This window comes from Ciconia boyciana, chromosome 6 (assembly GCF_034638445.1).
Source record: "Ciconia boyciana chromosome 6, ASM3463844v1, whole genome shotgun sequence".
NCBI classification, from domain to species: domain Eukaryota; kingdom Metazoa; phylum Chordata; class Aves; order Ciconiiformes; family Ciconiidae; genus Ciconia; species Ciconia boyciana.
In genome coordinates this window covers 29,700,782-29,726,126 of record NC_132939.1, presented here as the reverse complement: position 1 = coordinate 29,726,126, position 25,345 = coordinate 29,700,782, and the positions used below count along the sequence as shown (strand labels likewise).

General features: G+C 47.7%; 1 protein-coding gene across 3 annotated transcripts in view; it reads right to left on the bottom strand.

Annotated features, from left to right (window-relative positions):
• TYRO3 (TYRO3 protein tyrosine kinase) overlaps positions 1–24,454 on the bottom strand; it is a 43,631-nt gene extending 19,177 nt beyond the window's left edge. For 2 of the 3 annotated variants that reach the window (XM_072864589.1, XM_072864591.1), the window contains exons 1-9: positions 24,017–24,454; positions 20,333–20,516; positions 17,908–18,008; positions 13,603–13,773; positions 10,745–10,831; positions 6,476–6,591; positions 3,368–3,545; positions 2,737–2,879; positions 1,270–1,414 (exon numbers count right to left, since the gene is read on the bottom strand). In XM_072864589.1, coding sequence (XP_072720690.1) covers positions 1,270–1,414; positions 2,737–2,879; positions 3,368–3,545; positions 6,476–6,591; positions 10,745–10,831; positions 13,603–13,773; positions 17,908–18,008; positions 20,333–20,516; positions 24,017–24,104 — 1,213 coding nt within the window. In that variant the 5' untranslated portion in view covers positions 24,105–24,454. Of the gene's footprint in view, positions 1–1,269; positions 1,415–2,736; positions 2,880–3,367; positions 3,546–6,475; positions 6,592–10,744; positions 10,832–13,602; positions 13,774–17,907; positions 18,009–20,332; positions 20,531–24,016 lie in introns of all 3 variants that reach the window. The other variant, XM_072864590.1, reaches the window with a different exon arrangement.
• Between the last annotated feature and the right edge of the window lie 891 nt (positions 24,455–25,345).

Below are 25,345 nucleotides of genomic sequence, written 5' to 3'. Positions count from 1 at the left end.
GGTGCCACAGAAAATAACTGAGCAAAAAGCAGAAGAAAAAAATTGATGGAGCCAATGCCCAGCCTCTAGTAGAGTCAGCTCCGGACCTCTGCACCCCTTCATTCTGCTTTAAATAATTTGAGGGCTTTGATCCCACAGTGACTGTGTGCTCACACATAACCATCAGTACTAACTTCATCACAAGAACCGGGTTACCAAAGGGCCTTTCTGAGTAATCTGCACACTAAACCCCATATTAGATGCACTACTGGAAGTAAGGCTACAGTTCTCTCCTGGTTACTCTGCCCCTATCCCCCACCTCCTGCTTGCCTGGGAACCCCACTCTAGGTTCCCGCTGCCATCCCTAAGTGTGGAGGGATCAGGAGGGATCAACGTCCATGTGATTCCTCAAAAGGCATGTAGGTTGGGAAGAAAGCAGTGGCAGATGGGTCAGCACCAGCACCAGCACTGACTTCTTATCATCAATCTGTATTTTTATTCTGAACATCTTCCTCTTCGTTGTTTTACAGTTTCCTTGACAAGCAGCATTCTTCTCTCTCTTCATCTCCCCATATAACATCCTGCCTTTCTCCATAGCCTGACTCCCATTTCCCATTCCCTGTGAAATACAAGCAGCAAGCAAACCAGAGCAGATGGGCCTAACTCCCCTTTATCACTAGGAAAGCACTGCACACACGCATGTTCTTTGCTCCCAACACACCCTTCCACATGGTCCAGACTGCATGGTACAGCTTCTGTAGCATTATCTCCCTCTTCTATCAGTAGCTCAGCTTTTCCATGGAGAGAGCTAAACTGGTTTAATATAAACACATTCAGTAAAACCATTACAAAACCCCATGTGGCCATGGTTTAAATCAGGCTCAACTGAAACTAGTCAGGAATGGCTTAAAATTAAATCAAAGAAGAGAATCTATGTTAGAGGAGTTTTCTGTCACATTTACTCTTGTAAATGTGTGTGGCTTAAGCCTAAATGAAGGACTTGAAACCTTCATTTGCACCTTTTCTGTTTTATCTCCCCTTGCCCTGCTCTGCACTAAGCACAGCAAAAGCCTGTTAAAGAAGACACAGTAGTGGCCAGAAGCTGTTTTGTTTATACCAGCTCTTTAAATATTATTTAATTTCTACTCTGCTTGATGAAGTGTGCTGTTGTATAAAGCCATGTGGCTCAGTCAGCTGTAAGCACTGAAAGGAGAAGAGTCAGAGAAAAACAGCACTCCCAGCACTTCTGACTTTTTTCCCCAAAGTGAAGGGAAGGCAGTGGACACTCACCCATAACCTCTTGGGCTTCAAGCAGGAAGAGGTCACTCCAGGGCCCGCATCCTGCAGAGTTCAGCACGCACACCCTGATGATCAGGTCTTTGAGAGGATTCCATGTTGTGAGATTAGCTTTTGTATCCTGTACGATCATCTCCCCCTGAGAGCAAATGGCAACAAACTGTAAGCTGTCTTAAAAGGAATCTAGTCTAAAACTTCACCTTTAAAACTAAACCAAAACATTACTGTGTCCTTCATTGGTGCTATAACAAGGGTTGGGAGTTGTGACTCCTGGGTCCTAGTCTCAGTTTTGCCACTAACTTGGGCTGTCATCTTGGGTTTCTCTTCTCAAAAATTGCTAATAGCTTCCCAGGGTGTAGGGAAGATATGAGGTTTAATGATTTCCTCCTTTGAGGTCCTTTAATGAAAGTTGCTATAGAAATGCTTTTTTTCTGCTATTAAAAGATACACCTCCTTGTGGTTTAAACACAAAGATGCGCTAACATACTGCAAAGCATCTGACAGTTTTAATCCAAGGGAGGAGTCTGTCTTTTTTAACTTGTTGACCAATCCCAAATGGCTTCTGAATTTCACCGCCAATTTTCACTTAGGATGGCAAGGCCAACATATTTTCAGTAATTTTGTGGATCTTCTTCATACACATAATTTGCAGCAAACCCATGAAGATTTGGCTGCCACCGCTGACACAATGTAAATTCAATGGGAACTCAAAATATTGTCATTCAAAGTCAATGACGCTGACCTAGTATGAAATGGGTCATGCAAAAAAGGAAATAAGTCTCTCTTCCCTCTAGCTGTCTATTATTACAGGCTTGCTCATCATTAATCAGCACTAGCTAAATACATATGAAGAAGTGAGAAACCATAAGAAATGCTGTGAACTTCAAAGGCAGATAGATACCTGGGAAAGGTCAATGCTGAAAAACAAATGAAAGGCCATCTACCCTGACAGGGTCCTTTCAACTCCCTACATATTGTAAATGAAATAAAAGAATCCACAACCTTCTTTCTGTGATTTACAGTATAACTCATTCACTTGTTAAATACACCTTTGCTGCTAGGATTTGGAAAGCCAAGTCCCAGTCACAGTAGAGAGAAAGCCCAGATCCTGCAGTGTCTGAGCTGCCTTTGGGACAGCACTAGAAAGAGGCAGAGACAAACTGAATTCTCTCTATACTGTCCTTGTTCTACAAGGAACAGCAGAGAACTGGTCTGTCCGCAGATGAACACTCAAGTGAAGGAGTTCTGAATATGCCAGGAAGGGAGAAATGGGCCTAAATCTTGAGGCCAAATACTGAGGAGTTGTGGCAAATCAGAATAGATCCATTTACACAAAAGCAATACCAGCAATCTAGTCCCCTGGTATGGATAAGGGATGAGGGAGCCTAATGCCTAGAAAATTTAATATGAGCATTCTCCAACTCTGTGCCCAATGGCTCAGCTCCCCTCTCGATCTGTTACCTGAGTTACATTATCCTGAATCCATTCCAGCCTGTATCCCAGGACATTTTCTTTCAACACGTCCGGAGCCACGCCTTCCCACTCCAAAATCAGACCAGGATCTCTTTGGGTAACATGGATATTTTGTGGGGTGCTGCTTGGAGCTGAAAGCAGAGGACAGAACACAATCACCCTGTGCAGGAAAATAAGGCACTATCCACACTGAAAATGGCTGAAAAGACAGTTTTCACCCTCTTTCCAGAGATCATCCAGAAGAGAGAGTGTGAGGGAAGAGAACAACTTCTGCAAGCCACCAGCACTCTGTTTGCTTCAAGGGGAGAAGACAAGGTCGGTCAGCATCTCTTGTTTCTTTCTGAGACCCCAAGAGTCTCAGCGAGCCAATGGGACATATGCCCAGCATGCAGAAGCCCTGTGGCTGGATCAGCTTGTGTATCATGCATCACTGCTGTTAACAACATTTGACTGCATATTTTTATGTTAGGTGTTAGGAGACCCTTAGAGTGCACAAGCAATCTGACAGTATAACGTTTCCTGCACTTCCGAATTAGCAAGGAGGAGTTCAATGAAGTTTATCATCATTTCTTTTTCAGATTCAGAACTGCTTTCCTGTTCTTGTCTGCTATTTGCTTACCAAGCTCCAGGGTCTGGAAATAAACCCTGTCGGTGAAAGGGGAGCTGCCCATCTCATTGCTGCACTGCACACGAACACTGTAGTTGGTGGAATGCTTCAGGCCTTGCACACCGTAGGCAAAGGGGGGCACTGGGGTGACTTCAGTGGAGACCTCCTGGCCGTCTGGTGACTCAGCTACCTGTGCCAAGAGTGAAACGGAGAAGACCGTTACCATAAGCCATTTCACTAACAGGTCCAGAGGGATAAGAATCCATTTCATGGTTAGTTTAGGAACGTGTAAGAATAGATATGGTACCAGTGGTGTTTAAAATACTGAAAAGGGAGTTGTCAAACTAAGAATCATGAGCCATGCCTTTATTTGGTTTAAGTGACATCACTCTCCTAACTCTGGCAGTACAACAATTTTCCACCAGCTGAAAATTTTATTCCATATTTTAAAACATTTGCTTACCTATGTTACAAATTCTACAGTTGATTATTATTTCCTTTAAAGAAAACTAAATATTCTTGTTGCTTTGAGTGCTAGCAGCTGGCTTCTGAGGCTTGTCTAAATTTTGTCAATGCACATTGATAGATCAACTTCCCTGTTGCCTAGTTCACCTTTTTCTCAACTCCTTTTCCAGAATTTTGTATATTTTCAGTTTTATAGCAGATTAAAGACACAGTAGACATTGGTGGCTTGGTTCAACTAAACTGTTTCAAATTAAACTGAAAAGAAACTTTTTACGACTCCTGCAACCCTTCTTTTTTTTTTTAACAAATCTGAACTTTTAAGAAACATGACTGTTAATTTAAATCTGATATCACTGTGTGCTTTTAATGCACAGACAGGTTCGATGTTCCTGCTTTTGTACTGACAATAGCAGAAATCATTGCATAGCTCCCAGGCTCAGCCTATCTTTCTTCTCAAATGCATATGAAGTAGCAAAGCTGGGAGTAAAAGCAAGGTGTACTGACAAAAGTGAAACACTCATGTGGACTTTGTATTAATTTATATAGCAGTCTTTCTCCCTTTTTCTCTGCCCTTCTGCTCATTCTCACACACACTTTTGGCCCACTGATTTATTTGGCTAATAAAAAGGAAGAATCTCAAGTTTCCTTAATAGAAAAGCATATTGTTGTCATTATCAGTGTCATCCAAAGAAGGGAAAAAACAAGCAGACTTTTGGGTAAAACCCTGTCAGTTTGGTGATGTGTTTCTGTTCAACAGTCTGAAAAGTCTGGGCTTTTACATCTGCCCCCTTTATGCCCTGGAACATGGCTTGTGTTACAAGTCCCTGCACTGTGCCCAGAAGCAATCTGCCTGCCTGAACATGGTGCTCTTGGGGCACCCGCTGCAATTCCCGAGTGCCAGAAAACCACAGCCAAGTTTCAATCCCCTTTCTCATTCTGGGAGGCTCAGAGCAGAAGTGCAATCATGGGGAGCCAGGAGCGTGTGTATTTTCACATGGAAATCTGGGTCAATGTCTCTCACAAAATCTCTCAGTGTGGGAGACAGAGGAAGCACGGCTTTCTGTCAGTGGAGGGTTATGGCCAAGTTACCCTGCTCCCAGATCCAAACGCAGGAACTTCGTCCTCCCCAAACAGAAAAGAAAAGGCTTAGAAAAGGGGTGAGAGACTGCTGAGTGGACAGAAACTGAGCTGCTCTGATTCAGCCTCTTTTCCACGTGTCCCATTCCTCCCCCCACCCCACCCCCCCACCCCCCCACCCCCCGCCCCTGCCAGAAGTGAGAGGGGGAACTCAAAACCCAGGGTGATTAGCAATGCAGCATGCCAACCAGAGAGAATAGGCTGTTCCAACTGGAGATAACTCGCATTGTAAAACAGAGGAAGAAAACCATTTTTGACTGCGAACAAGAACAGAAGCAGCAACAAACTCCAGAGATTGCGGCCAGCTATATTCAGGCGTTCTTTCTGCCAGTGAGTTAAAACAAGATGATGGTTTCTTTTACTTATGAAAGGGAATAAACATCAGAGCATGAAATCTCTGGTTTCCTCCCCAAGTAAAAACAGGACTGCAAGTAAATTAGCTAGGCTGTTTCCAGCATACTTTGTGTTTATAATCCTCCTCTACATAGCTGGCAACACCCCACAGAAATTCCACTCCAGCTCACAATGCTGCTGTAATCAGGTAGGGAAAGCATAGGGGCCCAATATTCACACCTGGCAGATAAATCCATGGGGAATGTGCCTAGCTGTGTTTGCATGGCCTGCTTCAGGAATCACCATTTCTTTTTGCCACTTGGTTACCAGCTGTTTGATCTGATTCTACAGTTAAGTGTGCAATGCTAGAAACTAACTCTGCCTGAAGTTGGACATGTAACATTGTTCCCAGGAACCTAAAGAAGCAGTCCAGTTTTTCAGAGATGTTGAGTACTCAGCACCCAGTAGAGCTAAAGGATATTATCACCCTTGATTTTCTGGGCAGAACTGGTCTTTGATAATGGAAAACCAATCAAGATTTAGAGGCAGGGCTTAAAATTACTCTGAAACATGCAAACAAGCCTGACTTTGTATCAAAAAGCCCAATCTGTCCCCTGCCTCCATCATTCCCACCTTCCCTGTTCCACATCCTATACTTTGCAAGCTCCTGATCCCTTGGGCTCACCAGTATGTCCGGACCCCAGCATTTCCTCTGGCACAGCAAAGCACAGGGCTGAGCTGGCATGGGAGTCACAGGCCACTGCACTGCACTGGAACAAGTCCCCACGGGCCAGCTGCTCCACACTAGCAGGACGCATGAGCACCCTGCAGCCACCCAAGGGCACTTCCCATAGAGTGATGTGTGCTTCACATGCGCTGCAGTGTATGACTCTGCATGGACTAGCTGCCACGGAGCAACCGATGTGATAACCTGCTGGAAGGGAGAATGGGGCCGGTCTCAAATTCTCAACTGGACACTTGATGCTCAAAACTGGCCCTGCTGTTCGGCACCTATTTATGCCCTGAGTTGCATCCTGTTAAGTTCCCATGTTTTAGAACTGTGGAATAAGAATTCAAACACTGCCACAAAGCAGTTAGGAGAGCAAAAGATGTCCCAAGCAGTGTCGTGGCTCAGGGAAGTCCCATTCTTCATGCAGGGCAGGGGATAATCCAGAGGGGCCATACCTGAAGAGTGCAGGAGTGGAGGGGTGCACGGCCATCAAATCCTGGCACCCAGACCACACTGGCATTGCTGCTGGTGACTTGGCTTACAGTTACATTGAGAGGCGGGAGAGGCATGGCTATAAAGGAAACAAAGAGACCTTTCAGTATACACAGAACTGAGCAGGTATTCACTTGAAAATGGCAGAGGCTTGAGGCTAGAAATTATGCAATGAAATGACTAAAAGCAATGGTACAATATCACATCTTTAGAGAGCGTCCCTGACTGTTGTGAATGAAACTATTACCTTAACATTGAACAAGCTATTGTCATCCATTCTTTAATAGTCCAGCTTACTTGCTTGATGCATACAGGCAGCGGTTGATCTCTTTGATAGCCATGCCAGCGTGTGATGTTTTACACCTTGGCTACTTAGCCCTCTTCCCTGCCCCCTCCATTGCAATGCATGACCCAGCCCTGCACACACAATTGCCTGTGGACCTACATTGTGAACCAAATCAGGGCTTTAAAAATCCCTCCCCTGGTTCTCAGTCCAGCCCCCGAAACCAGCTCTGCCAGCACAAGTCGACGGGTGGTTTGCTGTAGTGACCCCAATACCCTGCAGCTGGGTTTGCAGCAGACCGCTTCGCGCCGTGAAGTGCTGCCTCCAGGTGTCCATTACAAACCCTTCCTGAAACACCCCGAGATGGAGCCTGGACTGAAAACTGTGCCTCCTTCAGACTTGGGATGAATAAACTCAGAAAGCACTCTCTGTTTTATAGAGGAGAAATTCGAGGCAAAGGGAGTGCCTATTATGTGGCTGATACCACACTACAAATTAAGGGCAGAGCCAGGAACAAAATCAGGATTCCCAGACTGGCCATTTAAGCAGATGTTTGTGCTTCCTACCACCACAGAGCAGCACCAGAGCGCTGCCCCTCCGCTCTCGCTTTCGCTCTGACCAGACACCTCCATCACTGCAGGGGCTTCTAGTATAGTATGTTGTCGCATTAGCCTGAGCTCTCTGGCTTCCTTTTAGGATTCTCAGTGCTTCCCTTTGCCTTCTCTTTTCCTCCCACTGTAATTCCACATAGTTACTTCCTATTCTTCCCAATATACCCCTCACCATCTCTTTTTCACTCCCGAGTCTCTGTTTTTATTTAGGGACCTCACTCCTGAAAAAATTACCAGCTTCATGAATACTAACCTCTCCCCTGACCTTTTGCTCGTTTTAAAAAATCCTATGCTGCTGCCATGAGTAATACTTTTCCTGCAGCACCTCAACAAATTGTACCCTCAGGAGTCCTCTTTCAAAAACCTAACAGTCCTCAGGACAAGGCTCTGCCTACAGACCCAATTTTCCACCTCTCCTGAGCTGTACGCAGTGGGAAGCAGCAGTGGAAAAGTAACTGCAAACCAGCATTCCTCCAGCTGCATCTTCTACTCTGCCAGAGAGCATGTTTGTCTCTCACTGTACCGAGGACAACCACAATGCTGCCTTCAGCATCTTCACAGGGCCATCTCGTCAGAGAAATGCTTAGACCAAAGCCCTCTCCCAGGTCTCTACAGAGGGCCTAGAGGAGACGATGGGGCAGGGAAGAGATGGTGCCACAGATTAACCCTATAAAGCCTTTGTTGTCTGGTTAACTAGTTACCAGGACTCAGGGCAGGGGGCCGCCACCTAGATAAGGACAGCGTGCGTGGGATGTGGGGCAGCAGAGCACAGGTCGGGGATGGAAGATGGGCAATGAGTTCTTTGCCCTTCAGTGAAAGGTCTTTGTGAGTTAACTTAGACTTTTCTGTGTCTTGGTTTCTTTCCCTTTTGATGTTGTGTATTCAGGTTTGTAAGCTCTTTGGGGGAAAACACTGGCTTTCACTGCTTACTTGGGTTTCATTGAAACATTGCCTTAAGTCTTTTGTTAACACGCTCTTAACTTTTAGGTTTAGCAACATGTAATTTTCAACACTGTATGGCAGGCTCAAAGTAGGTATGGGCTATACCACCAGTAAGAATAAATAATCAGCTGCTAACACATCCACTCGGTAATGGAGACAGCCACTGAAGAGGGCCGGCTTGCTAGCACCTTCCCCTAACTCTGCAATTTGTAGAAGGGGTAGATGCATTTCCCCACCATGCATTGGGAAAAAACTCTGGTGGCTGTTTCCTGTTGTGCTCTGAAACACAGGATACAACCCTAAAAGGGTTAGCTGCACACATGAAGGAGAGCAAAGCCAGTTTGAAAACAGGACCTGGAGTGTTAACAGAATGAGAGTTAACTTCCTCTGCGCTTGTAGAGTGGCTGGAACAACGGGGCTTTGTACACGGCTGGGGACTGTGGGCTACAATAACAGTAATTTTCTGCTTGGAGTACACCCAGCACATTGTGGGCACTACAGAGAATAGATAATGAACAACAGCAGCAGCAAATAGGAAGAAATGTTAACAGTTTGTAAATGTCCTAGCAAAAATATTTGCCTCTGGAAACACAGAAGAAACAAACTGTTTAATAGTAGAAAGACTTGAAAGTCCTCATTAGCAGATGGATCTGTGTAAGAGAGGATTGCCCTGATCATGCATGTACAGACAACTACTCCCAGGAGTAATTTCACTGAAGTCTACACGTTCATAGGATCAAGGACTAAATAAACATTATCTGGGCCCGCTCCTGTTCCTGCTGATGTCCTTATTAGGAGCTTTGCTTTAATTTTAACAGGGGCTGTACTAGATCTTCAAAACTTTTGCTCTTTAGAATAGCCTCATCACTTCCCTAAGTTTATAAATACTCTTTTAGACATACCTTTGAGGTATTACAGTTAGAACTTTTACAACTACAGCACTGGACTTGCTATTTAAAACCTGTTTTTTATCTCTAGGACATGCCACATACAGGTGCATATTTGCCAAATCGCTTAAGCTTGCTCTTCCTCAGCTCTAAAAAGTGTGTGCGCACGCGCACAAGTCTGTGATGGCAATACGTCCCTCCCAAATAGGTTGTGTGGATTCATTAGCTGATGACTGACGCCTATGGAGCACGTCTGGCTAAACATAATTGCTGGGAAATGCGAGAATTCCAAGACCTTTACTCCATCATCTTATTAATGGTTAAAAAAACCCCAACCAACTGTGTTAACATTAAAAAAAGAAAAAAGCTTGTTTATGCTACATGTTATTTCAAATTATGGCTTGATGAGATTTTTTTTAAAGCATAATCGCTTTGTGAACTAAATTCTATCCCAGGATAAAAATACCCACAGAAGATATATTCCACAATAACTAATTCCCCTATGTAGACAAGCCTTTAAGGCAACAACTCCAAATGTTTTTAAATTAAGTTATAAATCTTACTAGTCCAGCATACTGCATTCTTGGCATAGCAGTAACCACAATGTTCTGAAAAAAAATTCACTGTAAGAACAGTAGATCTACAGCTGGATTTTAAGCTATCCTTTAATGAATACCAGCTAATACAACTGTGAGTTCTGATATGGATATAAATGCTTGCTCTTATTCGTGCTGAGCAATAAGCTACCACTTGGAACAAACGATTTTTGTGACAATTTTTTTGATGCCTCTCCTGGAACTGATAATCAAGTCATTTAATGCGCATTAAAGCATGACTAAAAATTGAAATACAGAAGCATCTGAACATGAAGAGGAGGGGAAGAGCTGATTGCTCTGATTATCCCTGTTTCAGTCACCTGGAGGAACAGAGGAAACATGACATCAACTTAGGGACTTCCAAATGGCAACTGGTCATGCAAAGGCTAGGAATTATTTGTTTTGAATGAGTTTTTAAAGAGCAAAGAATTAAAAAAAATAAAATCCATGAAAACAGTGTAGATGAACAGACTTTATTGGCCACTGGTGATTGCCTTCCTTGCCTTTTTTCAGCATCTAATGCGATACCAATAGAAGCAAGCAGAAGTAATGGCCTCTTTAGCCCGAACAAGACCCATCTATGTCCAAGATGGAAAGATTTCCCCAGCTACAGATTGATATCCGGCTACATCTCTCACAAACAATTTGACTGCTCTGACTCTCTCCTTTTCAAGGAAAAACTGTCATTTGACATCACATTTCCACTCCTGAATCAGATGTGGTTTATCTTCCACAGCCTGGGATACAGCCCTGCATAGCAAGCGGGAACTGCTGTTAGAGCACAAAGAATTGTTTCGACTGCTGAGAGCTCCAACCGGTCCTGGTTGCTGACAGCTTTGAGACAACCCCTTGCATTAAGGAGCCCTACTTTCCCTCCCCAGAGAGCAAACCTGAGCTCCTTGCCCATTCTCACCTTTAATTTGAACAGTGGCTGTCCGAGATGAAGACAATCCCTTTACGTTGTGAGCTTCGCAGGAGAAAACTGTGCTTTGATTAATACCTGGAGATCAGTCAAGAAAAGGAAATGAAACACAAACAGCTATATAATCCATCTTGAACCTTCAGCAGGATTTCAATTATGTGTGACATCCAGCTCAAGCTGTACAGGCAATTGGAGGGCTGAGCTGGGTGCCAATCAAAGGCACGCGGATTTCAATGTAATTAACGTGCTAAACACATTTTTAATGGAGAGAGTGTGGCAATGTAGAAAAGCTTCCACAGGAGCTTCAGAAAGCACTGAAAAAGAAGGATGAATCTGGCAGAACAGCAGCTCACAGTGCTCACAGTTAGTAGATGTCCACTTCTCACATTCTAGTGAGCATCTCTGGAGCAAGGATCATGCTGAACCATGTGCTTATACAACGCCCAATGCTCTGGACCTCAGTCTGCCACCTGAGCAACCACCATCTTCTAACTGGGCTATAAGCCCAGGCAAACTTCCAACTAGACGCTGCAGCTTTCAAGCTAATGCCCACCTGTCCCTCACCTTGCATCAGACTTTTGAAGACACAGAAAGGAAGTGGAAGTAAAATGCTACTGCATCAGCACCGAAGCACTTTCCAGGGGTGATACAATACAAGTGAGGATTATGCTCCCTCTCTTCTGTGAGCATCCATCCATCCCACAGGGCCTGAACATGTCATCATACTGATGCCCGCCTGCTCCAAGATGCATATAGGTACTGCTAATTAATCAGAATTGAGACAGATTTGCAAAGCTGCCTGGAAAAGTGTGTCCAGCGTATGTTTTCACTCGACTTGGCCCTCAGTTGCCTCATAGGGCTCTATCTGAGAAAAGTTAAGGATTGGCACACTATGGGCATACAGTTTAGGAGGGAAAAAGATTTCAGAGCTGCACGGAGGAGCTTGCAGAGTGTTTGTCTTTGCCCTTTGATTCATCTCCCAAGTCTGAGATTAACAGCACTGGAAAGAAGGTGTAGCGGAAGAGAAGAGGGACTGCTATAAAATGAAAGAGCAAAGTATTTCAGCTTCTTCTGTTCACCCCAGTGAAACAGAGGAAAATGCTGCCAGCAGACTGAAGGCCAGGCAGCAGAGCAGAGCAGCACCTGACATGGTAGGCATGTCCTGAAGACAGAACCAAACACAGCCCTGCCCTGAGGAAAATGCAAAACACACCACAAACCAAGATCTCCTTGCTCTCTAGCACCATTGCCAGCACTTCTTTCCAAATACAACAATCCTTTTACCAAACCAACTACTTGCTGAACTTTCTAAATGTTTGCTTTCTAGCCAGTTCTTTATTATTATTTTCTTCATAATTTGATACTTTCTTTAGCTAGCAATGCTTGTTTTCTTACCAACCGTCTTTTTTGATATGCTTTGGTAATCTGACCATGCAGCTTGTGTCCTGCCACATTTTTTTCTGTTGCAAAGGCAAGATCTGCCAAAAGGACATCCCAAAGAACACTGAAAGGGGCAAAGAAAGATGCTGGTGACAAATATATAATACATAATAGCAATTCATTTGGAGAATCACTAGGAGCAGATGCCCTTCTTCAGGCCCCCATGCCACTGCCCCACAATGACAGAAGTTTTGTGAGGCACCATGGGATGAGTTCAGTGGAAGAAGGGAGACTTTTTTTTTTTAATTATCTTTCCCCTCTCAACTATCAATCCTTCCAGTTTTCATTTCAAAAGGCAGATTATATCATAAGGGAGCAGTTTTCATTTCCAACTTGGAACAGCATTGAGTAGTTACGTAAGAGAGGGAGCAGATGATAAAACCATTGCGAATCACAAACCAGGTTTTGATTTACATATAAATTAGGTTCTAAGGTTAATAGGATTGGATAGCTCAAAGGATGGCCAAAGATGTACAGAAAGAAACTCCCCCTGGGTGTAACTGTATTAACACTGATGAAGAGGCCCCAGAGATGACTCTGAGTCGTAAAACCTTTTCTTTCTAAATAGCTAGCTCAACTTTGGCTCAGGGCTGCTGAGAATAATAAAACAGCAGCATAGAAAAGAAGTAACACAAAAGTTGTTGGACAACTAACTAAAGTTACCTTTAGGAGGTAACTACAAGAATAGCTGCGGTCAGGTCCTGGCAGAGATACATCACCCTTCCCTGAAAGTGGGCTGAAGAGAGGCCTGAACACCTACTCGCTCCTGAATTCTTCAGCTGACCCTGCTGGGGAAGGCAGTCTTACCACCATGCACCTAGTGCCCGCTCTGGGGCAAACCTTGGTCTCTGAGGATATCAACCAGCCCACTTCAGCACCAACACAACCACTTTAAAAGTGTCAAACAATTACATGAGGTGGTCAGGTTTTAACAATAAGAGCATCCATCAAGCCTGCAAGAACAGAGAGAGGGGGAAGAGAGGGAAAAGCAGTGCATGACATGGCCGTGCACAGGAGGAGGTGGCATCTGCTACATGTGAATGCTTGGAGATTTCCAAGCCAAATGTCACCAATAGCATCACTTAATATAACCATGAACACCCTCCACGAGGTGGAACAAAAGAGGCATCCAATGCATCATCTCTCCAGTAACACATTTACTGCAGTGCCAGCCCCACCCAAGCTCTGAAGAGCCTGTGTGCCTCAAGCCAGCAGAAAATACACAGAGCAATGATCAACGCTCGAGATGATCAGGCTTTGTAGGTGATCACGATCTCTCAGCCCTCAACATACAGTCAAAGACCACTCTCACACTATGTGGCTACCCAGTGTCACTAGGCGTGATCAGAAGAGAGCTGCTCTCCTCTTCTGATGCTCAAAGTGATCCCCTGCATTGGCAGCAGCCTTACCTGACACATTTAGGATGGAGGGGGAGATGTCTGGAAGCCCCACTCTAGAGTCTCCCATCCACCAGACAATTGTCACTGGTTCAGGGGGACCAACAGCAGCACAGGCCATATGAAATGGGGCATTAGGGGACACGGACACATCCTCAGGTTCCACAGTAAAGTAGGGTACACCTAGAAAAGCAACAGACAAGTGATAATAACTGGAGAGACTCCTTCCGTCTCTTATTTCCACTAATACCAGTGCCCAACACCGGACACCCATCTGCCCTGCCCCTACGCCTAATCTGACTCCCTCCAAGCCCTTCACAAGAACCAAGGGTCAGATATGCTGGATCACCTCAGGGCATGAATGTCTACATACTCCCACTAGAAGAAGTAAGAGAGAAAAGAGTGCTTGCTTCCCAAGACACCTGTGAAAAACCTCTTTCACTGAGCCTCCTTCAAGACTCCCCCTATGGAGTAGCTTTTAGTGGCAGTATTTGCTCAATTTTTCAGCTGGAGAGATTGGAGTTTAAAGAGGCAACAGTCAATAACTTTAGCAGTGGCAGCCACCACTTTTGACACCTAATCCAGCTGCAGATACTTCTCGCTATGCGTTAAAAACTGAATCTTGTAAACATGAACTAGTGGCTGTAACAAACCCATGAATGAGGAAGGAATCCCCTCTGTGAGAGACTGGGATCATTTACAATGCTCTCTCCGCAGCTTAATTGACTGGAGCCACCTTCCAGCACGCTCCCATACCACAAGAACAAGGCTGCCTTGGAGTTAGGGGTAATTTGTTTCAGAGCTGAAGGCTATCCATGGACACAGCTCTCTTGATAACTATCTGTTCCCCACCGTGGAAAGACTCCTGCTTGGTGCAACAGGCCTTAGATCAGGTCCATAGGGAGCAAAACGCAGCTGCAACGCTAAGTACCTCAGGTCATCTCTAAGTGGCAATAGCTGAGCGTAACTCGACACATCAGGAGATGTAGTTCCTCTTATGGGCAATGCCAAAACTCTTGTGGTTTCAGTGCTCCAAACCAGTCATACAAAATTCACCGGCCATCAGCACCAGTGCTGACCCTGCAGGATAGCCAGCATGTGCTTCTGGTGGCTGGTGGAAGAGCTGAAGGTCCAGAAAAACGCCAAGTTCCCTTTTATACTCAAAACTTTGGGTGTCAAGCACAGCCGCTACCGACTGTGTCTACACAAAAATCAGGTATTCTCAGCTGGAAAACTGTGTTCTGGAAACTGCTGATCTGCTGCCTCACCGAAAGAGAGGAACCAACAACACTGTGCATTCACAAGCTTAAATTACACTGTCTGTCCCTGGCCAAAGATGACAGGCCTGAGTGGCTCCAGTTGGTGTGGCAGATACCAAGCATCTCCAACAGCAGACAATTAATATAGGTGCCTACATAGGGACTTAGAAGCCTACAGCTTGGCATTTTCCCTACACTCCAGCTGAACGTGGTGTCCTCGGTCTTTCACTGACTGTCCAGTTGCTGTTTGTGTCTTTCAGGTGGCAGTTTCTTTGCTCCTTCTTCGCCTCCTTGCCACTCCCTTTAGAGTGGCAAGTAAATGAACAAACTAAAACAGGTCTAAAAATAGGTCACTTCAGGAATGATGGTGCCTATCTGTACAAAGGCTAATGCTCAGGACAGGTATATCCATCATCATGATTTACTGCTGGTTTTTGCTTACATGTTTTACTTTATTTTTTTATTGCGGTCATAAATAAACAACAAGTGAATAAACTTTCCAGATACCAGCTGTGACACCTCTGCCTGCTTTGCCCTCCTTCTCCAAGGAAGATCAGAAGGGAAAATACCATCGTTTCTTCTACCTGTGAGCAGGATCCCTGCCTCCTGTCCCTCTGCCATGGCACCCGAGGTAACCTTTCGGGAGGATCCTGCCCAGCTCGGCAGGTTTTCTCACTTTGGGAGCAGCTAACCAGATCAGACAAGACCACAATTAAAAACTCTCATAGTTCATGGAGTGCATCTGACTCATCCAGCTCAGGAACTTGCACTGCCCCCATACGTATGTTACCTGGATACCTTGCTGTCTGTGACACATTTAGCCTCCCAGTTCCTGGTACAAGTGGTGAGTACTGGCACCCCCCTTTCACAGATGCACCATGGAGGCACTGAGCAGCCAACAGCCACGAAATCAGTGGCAAAGCAAGGAAAGGAGCCTGTCTATTCCCTGTTCCAAGCTGGCATCCAACCTACGGGGCTGATTTTTTTTCTACAGCTCAGTTTTTAGACAGTGTTAATTCAGGGAGACGTGTCCATACAGGTGTGTCTGGGGCTCTGACTGTAGCCACAGCAGGGGCTAGCAGCCCTGGGAACAGCTGCATGGTCAGAGGTGTAATTTCAGAGGGAAAGTTCTGTAAGAAACACAATCCGTATTTTTCAGGTGGCCACACTCCGCAGTGTGCCTCTTAGATTACATCTTCGGGCATCGAATGCTATCATGTTCTCTGTAAAGCCAGAGTCTAGTTTCTAAACCAGAAAATAATTTCAAAATAATTTTGGTTTTGTAAATTCTGAGGAGTGTTTCATAAAATCAAACATTTTAGCGGTATTACAAAGACAATTCAAATACCATTGCTACAAATTCTGCCTGATACAGACTACCTAAGTGGATCTCAAGGCAGATATTAGACAGCATAGAAATCCATTTGAGCTCACTTTAAGTTAGATCACCAATAGTCCACGCTTGTTTTGTGTGGGACACTGAAGGGTGTCAGCATCTACCGAAGGGTGCAAATGACCAGAGTAAAGATCCTCTCTCAGTCAAAGATGACAACGGTTGTTATCAATACAGCAACCACTTCTAGACAAAGCTTGTACGCCCAGGGAAGAAATACATACAGCAATAACAGTGACAGTGGGACTGATAGGTTTCTGCATTCCCCGGTGTTTTCTTATGCTAACAGCTGACACATTTTTAAAAATCCACCCTTATCACTACTTGTTATTTTTTACTTTTTTCCACTAACTCCCATTTCACATTATTACATGCTCAGTTCAAGTTTAACTAGCTTCTGCCGTACTTGCTTTTCTCATAAAGGTGACTAGTTGCATTTTTTTAGCTTCCACTGTAAGCTTTGGCCTTTATTCTCAACACTCCCCCTGACCTAGCTGCAGCTGGTTTTTGTGACTTTGATATTTCTTGCCTGTGCTATCCAGAAGGGGTCCTTTGTTTTTCACATGGCTTAGCACACCGAGATACCCAATCCCTCCTAATGCACCCTCCATGCAAATGCAGCCACCTCTGGAGCAGGCCATGGTAATTGGTATAGAAATAGAAACCCTGCACGTTAAGCTGTAAAGCTGTAAACAACTTTCTCCAGTTGAAACTGCACCTGAAAATTTAGGTGGACAGAAGCCTGGGATTTATGAAAGACAGCAGGTAAGCGTTCCGCTTCCCATGAGAACGGCTATGAATGTTTCCACGGCTCTGAGTGAGTGAGACCTTTGCTGTAAAACACCTAGACCACATCACCCCCCATGACACCCTCCCCGCTCCCCCTCTTTAAGACTGTCGATTCAGCTCTGGCCCAAAATGTTACCAATTACATCCAAAAAGCCATTTCTTGCTGCAAATGCACTGATCCTGTCAACTTCCTCGCCAAATATTAAGCCATCCTATGACTACTAGCTTCTAAGGATGTAACACAATCACGGCTCAAGGAAAATGAAACTAGAGACAGTAAGAAGCCACCAATCCACACTGCCTTGGGCAACTTTTGGGCAACCATGTAGAAGTTATTCTTTATCAGACAAGACTGGGCAAAACAGTGCCACATGGAACAGTCACAGCTATGAAGCGCTGATGTACAGGACTTCTCCCGCAGCTCAGAACTGGGCTAAAACTGTACCTTGCCCTCAAAGACCTGTTTGGCTGATACACAGAACCAGCCTGTGACCCTGCTTTGAGAAGTGGATTGGACCAGATGATCTCCATGGATCCCTTTCAATCTGAACCATCCTGTCATTCTACGAATTATTTGGAGACCAAAGCAACAACTGATTGAGGGGCTGGAAAGAAATGTGTGTGCACGAAAGGATCTTCCACTTGTTTCCTAATGTGCCAAAATAAAACCAGAAGGTAATAAACTGACAGCTCCTCTCCTTGAAGCTACTGTCCTACCATTTCTTACTCCTGCTCTGTAGTGATCTCACTGCAGTTAGCAGCAAAGGTTCAGAGCCAAGAAGCCTGTCACTGGAGCAATCTGCTCTCACCACTTCCACCTAGAGCATATTGGTGGGTCAGCCCTGAAAGGAAACCAGCACTACTACTACTCCTTACCTTCCACTATGAGCCACACTTGCTGTGATTCTTCCTTCTTCCCCCCGTTCTCAACCTGGCACCAGTACTTCCCAGAATCTGTCCGCTCGACGGATTTCAAGCTGAAAAAAGTCAAAAGCCATATCGATATTTTATGTGGATAAAGCATGTTTTTGCCCCAAAGGACCCTCCAGTGTTTGGCAAACAAGATGCAGGGACAACACCCACTGAGACGCAGCCAGTTCTGGGGAGGAGGGCAACAGCTAGCCAGCACAAAGTGCACGGCAAAACAGCGGAGACAGAAGGCTCCTCTCTAAAGTGGGTGGAGGGAATCCTCAGCAGAGCAGACAGCCTTCCTCCAAAACATCATCACAGAAAACCCGTCATTTGTGTCCTTTGAGGTTAAGAAGGGGTTGGTCATCTTGATCCTGAATCATGACTCCTAGCTAGCCTTCAAGAGCAACAGCTTGGCCTACAGTGCCTGAGCTAGCAGGAAACTCCAAATCACAAACTTCCAATGAGCCTGACTACTTTGCCTCAGTGAGGTGACAGGATTGGTGACAGCCTCATACAGGAACAGATGGGTCAGAAAAGGTCCCCCTCGCCTCAACTGCACTCAGGGTTATTCTTATCCCAAGAGTGCCTCACATTGCAAAACTCCTTGGGCCTCTTAATTTGTGATTTCAAAGGGTTATGCTGGCCTACTCCAGCACAGGACCTCATCCTACGAATTCTTCTGCATCCTCCCTTGCTCAGCAACAGCTCCCCTTCAGAGAAGATGCATCCAAGCTGGGGAAGGCAGCCACGGGGACTGAGCAGCATTCAAGTCGTAGGCCTCCAGTTCAGGGCAGAAATTCTGCTCTTTGCTCCACCACCAGAAATCTGCGGTATCCTCACTGCCATTAGCAACACGAGGCTAGTGTGGTGAGTAAGGGCAGAATTTGGTCCCAAAGTGACAAGGTCTCAGCTACCAAAGGCACCAGTGTGACTCTGAGCGCCTGTCAAATGTACAGATGTTGATTGCCCCCCACGGGATGTGCAGCCATGCGTCTGCTGCCATGCAGGGATCCTCAGCAGATCCGATGCCCACCTTTCTAACGCTAGCAGTCCGCCTTGGGGAAGGGGAAGAACGTCTCAGGAAAGAAGACAGAAAAGGGAGAGTGTTTGCTGAAATGCACAAAATGGACCCACTACAGCCTGATTTTCAGAGCTGTACCTTCAACTGGCATCAGCTGTCCTGCCCATCCAGCCGCATGTTCTGAAACACAGCAATCGCAGCAGAGAGTCACACAGTGGGTGGTAGAAATGATCACTTTAGGAGAAGAAAGGAAAAAGAAGAAAAAGATACGGACATATCTAGATTTAGCACCCTATACTTAGCCCTGGTGCTGCAGAAAGTTCTCAGTGGAGGAAAACAAGAGGAGAGAAAGGAGATCAGACTGAGAGACTGTGAGGGGCAAAGAGAGTTAACTAGGGGAACTGGGGGGAAGTAAACAGTATAGTTTCAAGACAAACTGTTTCCACAACATAATGTTATATAATAGTTTTACTGGGAACAGATTTTTTTCCTATCGAAATGTTTATTATGGACAAGCTTTAGCACAGAGACTTTTAGTAGATGGAATTGGAGACTCTGTGCAATGTCAATCCAAGAAACCTAACAGGAGATGAAGCCAGAGCTCAGAGAAGAGTGATTCTCAGTCAGTCAACAGTTTTGAGCCCTCATGGTGATGGCATGCTTGCTTGTACAAGCTCTCTTTATGCATAGAAAAAGCCAGAGCAGGACCTTGGGTCTTGTTTAACTCTGTACTTCCAGAACTAGCTGACACTCCCCTTCTGCTGAATTAAAGGCAGAGAGCCACTTTGCAGAAGAGAGTTCTTGCGCCTCTGAGTGGGGCAGGACTGACACCATGTAGTGTAAACGTATTAGGAAAGCCTCTGCAAAATGACTCAGGGATGGTTCAGATGACAAACACACCTCCACAAAGAAAGGAAGGGGATGTAGTCCTGGGAGTCTCGTTTCAATTAACAATCCTCACCCTTTAGGCAGACTGACAGCTCAAGAGAGAGCGTTAGAGAACGGAATGAGTATGAGAGAGAAAACCTATTTACATAAGTCAGACCTTAGTCTTCCTGCTGCACAGCAGAACAAGATGAACAAACAAGGCAAGAACATCCTTTCACCTTGAAGTCACGTCTCAAGCATCACAAGCATCAGCAAAGCACCTGTCACCGCAGTAGTCAGGAAACCAGTATGGTTCTAGTGCATAAAATCTCAGCCCTCAGTGGCTTCAATTCTGCTCTCAGTTGTGCCCTTGCCACGCGCTGGACTTCAGACCTAAGGACCCTGCCCCGCCAAGGGCACTGCAGTTGAATAGATATAGCTGACGGCACAAAACTGTGCAATAGTTTCCGCAATATTCTTCCTTCTCTGCATCTGTTGTACCTGAGGAAGCCGATCCAGTGTTCTTCATCTACTGGAATGTACACCTGGTCTACGCTTTGCACCACTGCTCCGTCCTTGATCCACAACATCTCGGGATCTTCCATTCCCTCGAGGCTGCAATTTAGTTTGACGGGTTGACCCTGGGACACCTTTAATTTGATTGGAGATCCTGTAAATTTCATACCTAAAAAAAAAATACTACTCCGCCCCACCCCCAGAAGAAGGGGGGTTGGAGTACAGCAAATTACTCTAGGTTGGTGGTCTGGAGTTACATACCCTACCAGCACGCACTGCAGAGAGGTCTGTTAGTCTCAGCACTGCTCTACTACATCTGCTAAGTAATAGTCAAAGGCAAGCACTGAACGCATAACTGCTGGAGAAAAGTGGTGGCTCAGTCTGTACATGGGGCTTTTTTCAACTCACGTAACAGCAGGGCGAGCTTCTGCAGAGCAGTGCCCAGGCAGAGCCAGACAGAAATGCTGGGAGCTTCGCCGTGTCAGTGATCCAGCAGTGCTAAGCACGTTCGCTCAACACGGTACCATACCTCCCTCTTTTCCCCAGGCTTGAATTTCAGCTACGGTGTTCCTGTGCTGCTAAGAAATCATCGTGCTTGCTCCATTGTATGCATTTGTAAAGAGCTGGGATACGAGAAAGAATCAATTATGTCTCGTTATTCAGCGTACACCGTTCCTCTGCATTACAGAAGGCTTCCCTGCAATTTGCAAAACCCGTGAAAGCAAAGTCTATTGCACAGCATACCTCGCCGAGGAGCAGAACTGTTTACAGAACAGATATTTCTGTCGTGTGACGTGGGCATGTGTTCAAACAACCCTCCCTGACCATTCAGTCCAGCCAAAGGACGATGTTATACTCAGAGCTATATAGTTATGATCCCAAAGCAGCAGGGCCAGAGTCGGTGGAGTGGCTCAGGTTTACATTGACACAGAAGTGATCAGAATTTGGCCCGGGGCACTGTTACATGCGTGGGTGGATGGGGAGTGTTTCCCTCAAGCAGAAGCGAATATATGGAATGTGTTACCATGAGAAAACACGGAAGCCAACTATATAAGCACATTTAAGAAAGGCATATAAAGGAGGAACCAGAGGATCAAAGGAGACCGTGGGAAAGCAAGAAGGTGGGAAATAAATATAAAGCTAGTTTTGTTAGGGAGAGTGGCCATTTCCTATGCAGTGGCACAGGACTGACAGACCAGAACAGGTCTAGCCCAGTTCAATATTATGTCCTGGCAGTGGCCTCTACATCCTTCAGAAACAAATGACTCCATCACTCCGCTGCTCTTGCACAGCCATGTATCACAACACATTACAACTTCACCCAGTTCACCAGCTGGTCAGCTTCTCACAAGATGCCTTGCTAGCCTACAGAGCCAGACAGAAAAATGCCAGTTGCGAAATCCAGAGCGCAACTAAGCAAGCAGCCCTGTTGCTCTCAAACTCTGTTACAGCCTGACCGGTGATCAAGTACAGAGATTTCTCATGTGCCACTTCCCTTCTTGCCAACACGCCACCCTTCCACAGCCACGAGGGCACCACCTCACAGGGCAGAGCAATAGTGGAGGGACTCACAGCATGGCTGTAACAGCTGGAAGAAGGGGGAGCCAGCACTGTGGGACCAGCCGGTGCCCTGCCACCAGCAAGCCGGTACCCAGCAGAGCACCAGTGGTCCGGGAGCAATCCCAGAACACAGGCAAAAGGACTTTATTCCTTTCCTTAATGAGATCCCCCAGCCTGTTAACAGCTGGTTTCCCACACTCAGTCTTTTGCCTTTCTATCTGCTGTTATTAATTTAGCAAAATCACAGAGAGCATTGGAAAACTGGTAAGACGATAATTTTAGTTTAGCTGCTACAGCTCGTTTGCTGGGCTAAGGATTTAATCACCTTGGGTGAGGATGATCTAACCTCGTATTACTTAACTCATCTGTAAAACAAATCCCAGTGCATGCCAGAAAGCATCCTCCCTTTCACCACTCACAATATTGGAATAAAACATGAAAGCTTCATAGCATCTCGCTCTGTGTTACAAAAAACCGATGTAGCCAGGCTGCTGAACGCACGCACAGATTGACAGACACTTTCATTACAGGTGCCTTCGTGGAAAAGCAAACTACTCAGCTTTCCTCAGACTGCCCTGCTGAAAGTCAGCCGCAAATTAAACAAAGAAGTGTTATTAGAGACCCTTTATGGTTTTCAGTTCCCATACAACTTCATGATAAAGGAAATTAATATACAGTACAAGTATTCAGCCTGAGTTGTAATTCTCCACATCGCCCAAGTATAATCCCTCCATCAAGATCAACTGAAACGAAGAAATACAGATCAGGGATTTTTAATAAATTCACAGGCTTTTGACAAAAATCCAGTTTTAGCTTCAGCATCTCTTCCTGCAGGTATCAGGAAGAAGCACATAGGAGGCCAATACGGATTTTAATTTCCACCTATTCCTCCTTCTACTCTCCCACTCACGATTTCTCATCTGATAACATTCTTGCCAGTGCAAGAAATAATCTCATCCAAATAGGTTCCTCTAAGCCTACCTGTAAGAGCTGCAGGAGTTGAAATGTATAGCTAGGAAATAACATTATATTTCTTATCAACCAGTTGTCAGACAGAATTGACAGCAAACGAACATACTAGTTGTCAAAATACATGACATATTTGTTTGTTGGTTTGGTTTTTTTTATTTTTAAACTTGCCGGCTCTGAATATTTTGATTCCTTGGAACAGAAGTATGCTTTCTGTGAAGTTATTTTGGGAGTGGAGAGAGAGGAAGATGTCTACCCATGCACGGCAAGGGAAAGGTTTTTCGCTCCTCGGATTCCTCAGGACCCTGATCTAGCGATCCAACCCGCACCGCAGCCTCTCCAGCTCAGTGTCACTGCACGCACATCGCCCCACAGGCAGCGCGGAGCCCAAACTCCCGGGGAAGTCGGCGGGAGGCTCGCCTGGGCGCCGAGAGGCTCTCACACGCTGCCCTTCCCCGCCGACTCGGGGGTGAAACTTCGGAAAATGAGTTCGGGAGGGAAAAACCACCGAAAGCCGCTCAGGAATGCGTTAGCGCCCGGCTTTCCTCGGCGGCGATCCGCGCTAGGCAAATACCAGAGCAATGCCTCCGCAAACAACGAGGAGGATTATTCGGGCCGCGACTTACTACTCTGTACTTGCAGGCAGGCGGGCGAGGCTCCCAGCACCCCGCACAGCCCGGGCGCCCCGCCGGCTCCCGAGCGCCACGTAGCTGGCCCAGCCGCTGGACCCACAGAGGCGGCGAGCCCCCCGCGCCCGGACGTGAAGGGGGGGTGGGGGGGCAAACGGACCGGCCCTGACAGCCACCTGTGGCTGCCCGAGGCCCCCCGAGGCCGCCGCCACGCCGGGCGGACCCCGCACCCCGGCGCCGCGCCAGGCCGCCCCTGCCCGGCGACCGGTCCCCGGGCACTCAGCCGCCGTCGGCGGGGCGGCCCCGCGCTCGGCGGTCGCCCTCAGCGGGCTGCCGACACCTGCAGGGGCGGCGCGGCGGGGGCTGCCCGCGAGGCGACCCGGACGGCGGCGGGGAGCGGGCCCGGCGCCGCCGGCGGGGCAGCCCCCCCCTCGCCGCCCCCCGCCCTCAGCCGCGGCGACCGGCAGCGGCCGCGCTCCCCGCCCGCCGGCGGGCTGCCCGCCCCTCTCACCTGCCACGGCGGCGACGTCCCGGAGCGCCGCAGCCCACAGTCCCAGCAAGAGGAGCCGCGGGATCGCCATGCTCCGCTTCAGCTCCATCGCTCCCGCACCACCATCCTCCCCCCAGCTCCCGGCGCCGCGGGGGGCTCCCACCGCCCGCGCAGGCGGCGGCGGCGACAGCGGCAAAAGCAGCCCCGCGTCGCCGCCCGCCACCGGACTCCCCCGGGAGGCTGCGCGGACGCCCAAACTTCTGGCTGCGGCTCCGGCCGGGGCGAGCGGCAGGAGGCCCCCCCCGGGGGGCGACGGCGAGGTGCGGGTCGGGTCCGGGCGCCGCCGCCGGGCGGTCTCCCCCTGCCGGCGCGCAGCCGCTGCGGCGCCGCTCGGCGGCTCCTCCGCGCGGGTCCGTCCGCCCGCCCGTCCGTCCCTCCTCAGCCGCCGCCTTCTCCTCCAGGAAATGGCGCTCTCGGGCGGTCACCGCGCGCTGTGCTCCCCCTCTGACATCACACTCATGAATATGCATGACCGGGCGCCCGCCGCCCCCGAAGCGGCGAATCACCGCGCCCGCCGCCCCCCGCCCCGCGCCGTGCCCGGGGGTCGGAGCCCTCCGGAGGGCGGCGGGCGGGGGGTTCGGCCGGCGGGGGGGTTCGGCGGGCCGCGGCCCCGCGGGCGGCTCCAGGCGGCGGCCTGGTTTCCAGAGCGGGTGACCCACATCCGCGGGAGCTGCCGGGGCACCGGGCAGGGGGGGAAAACCAGGTCGCTTATTCCCCTACCTGCGTATGGAGGCAGGAGGCCAGCCTGGCCCCTCGGGAGCCCCCGTGCACCCTCAGCCCCCCGGGGAGGAGGGCTCGGGGCCACCACCGGGGCTCAGTCCCCCCAAACCCAGGCTCTGCCGCGATGAGCAGCACCTCGCCTCACGCACGCAGCAGCCCCAGCCCCATCTTCCCTGGCCGGCCCTCTCCGGCTCCTTGCCTCGGCCGCGCTCCCCTACCAGCCGGACCCCAGCCCTGGGGATGCCGGCCACCCCACGCCGGTGCTTGATCTGTGGAGGAGCACAGGCAACGCGAGGAGATGCGCCCGTGCCCTTCAAGCAGGATCGGCTTGGCCTTGCCCTCTTTTCTGCTTGTGGAAAAGTAGGGAGAGGTCTGAGGAAGGAGATCTCTGCTGCCACAGAGTTACTAGCACGATGTGGAAAAAGTCACCGACAAACAATTTTTAAAAAATCTGGTGCTGCCTTTTCGTAGGAGTTACGGTGAGAATCTGGGTTGAAAGGCACCATAAGGAGCAATATCGTTACAACATGATGCAGGTTTCAGCTCTGCCACAGCCATCAGTGTGCAACA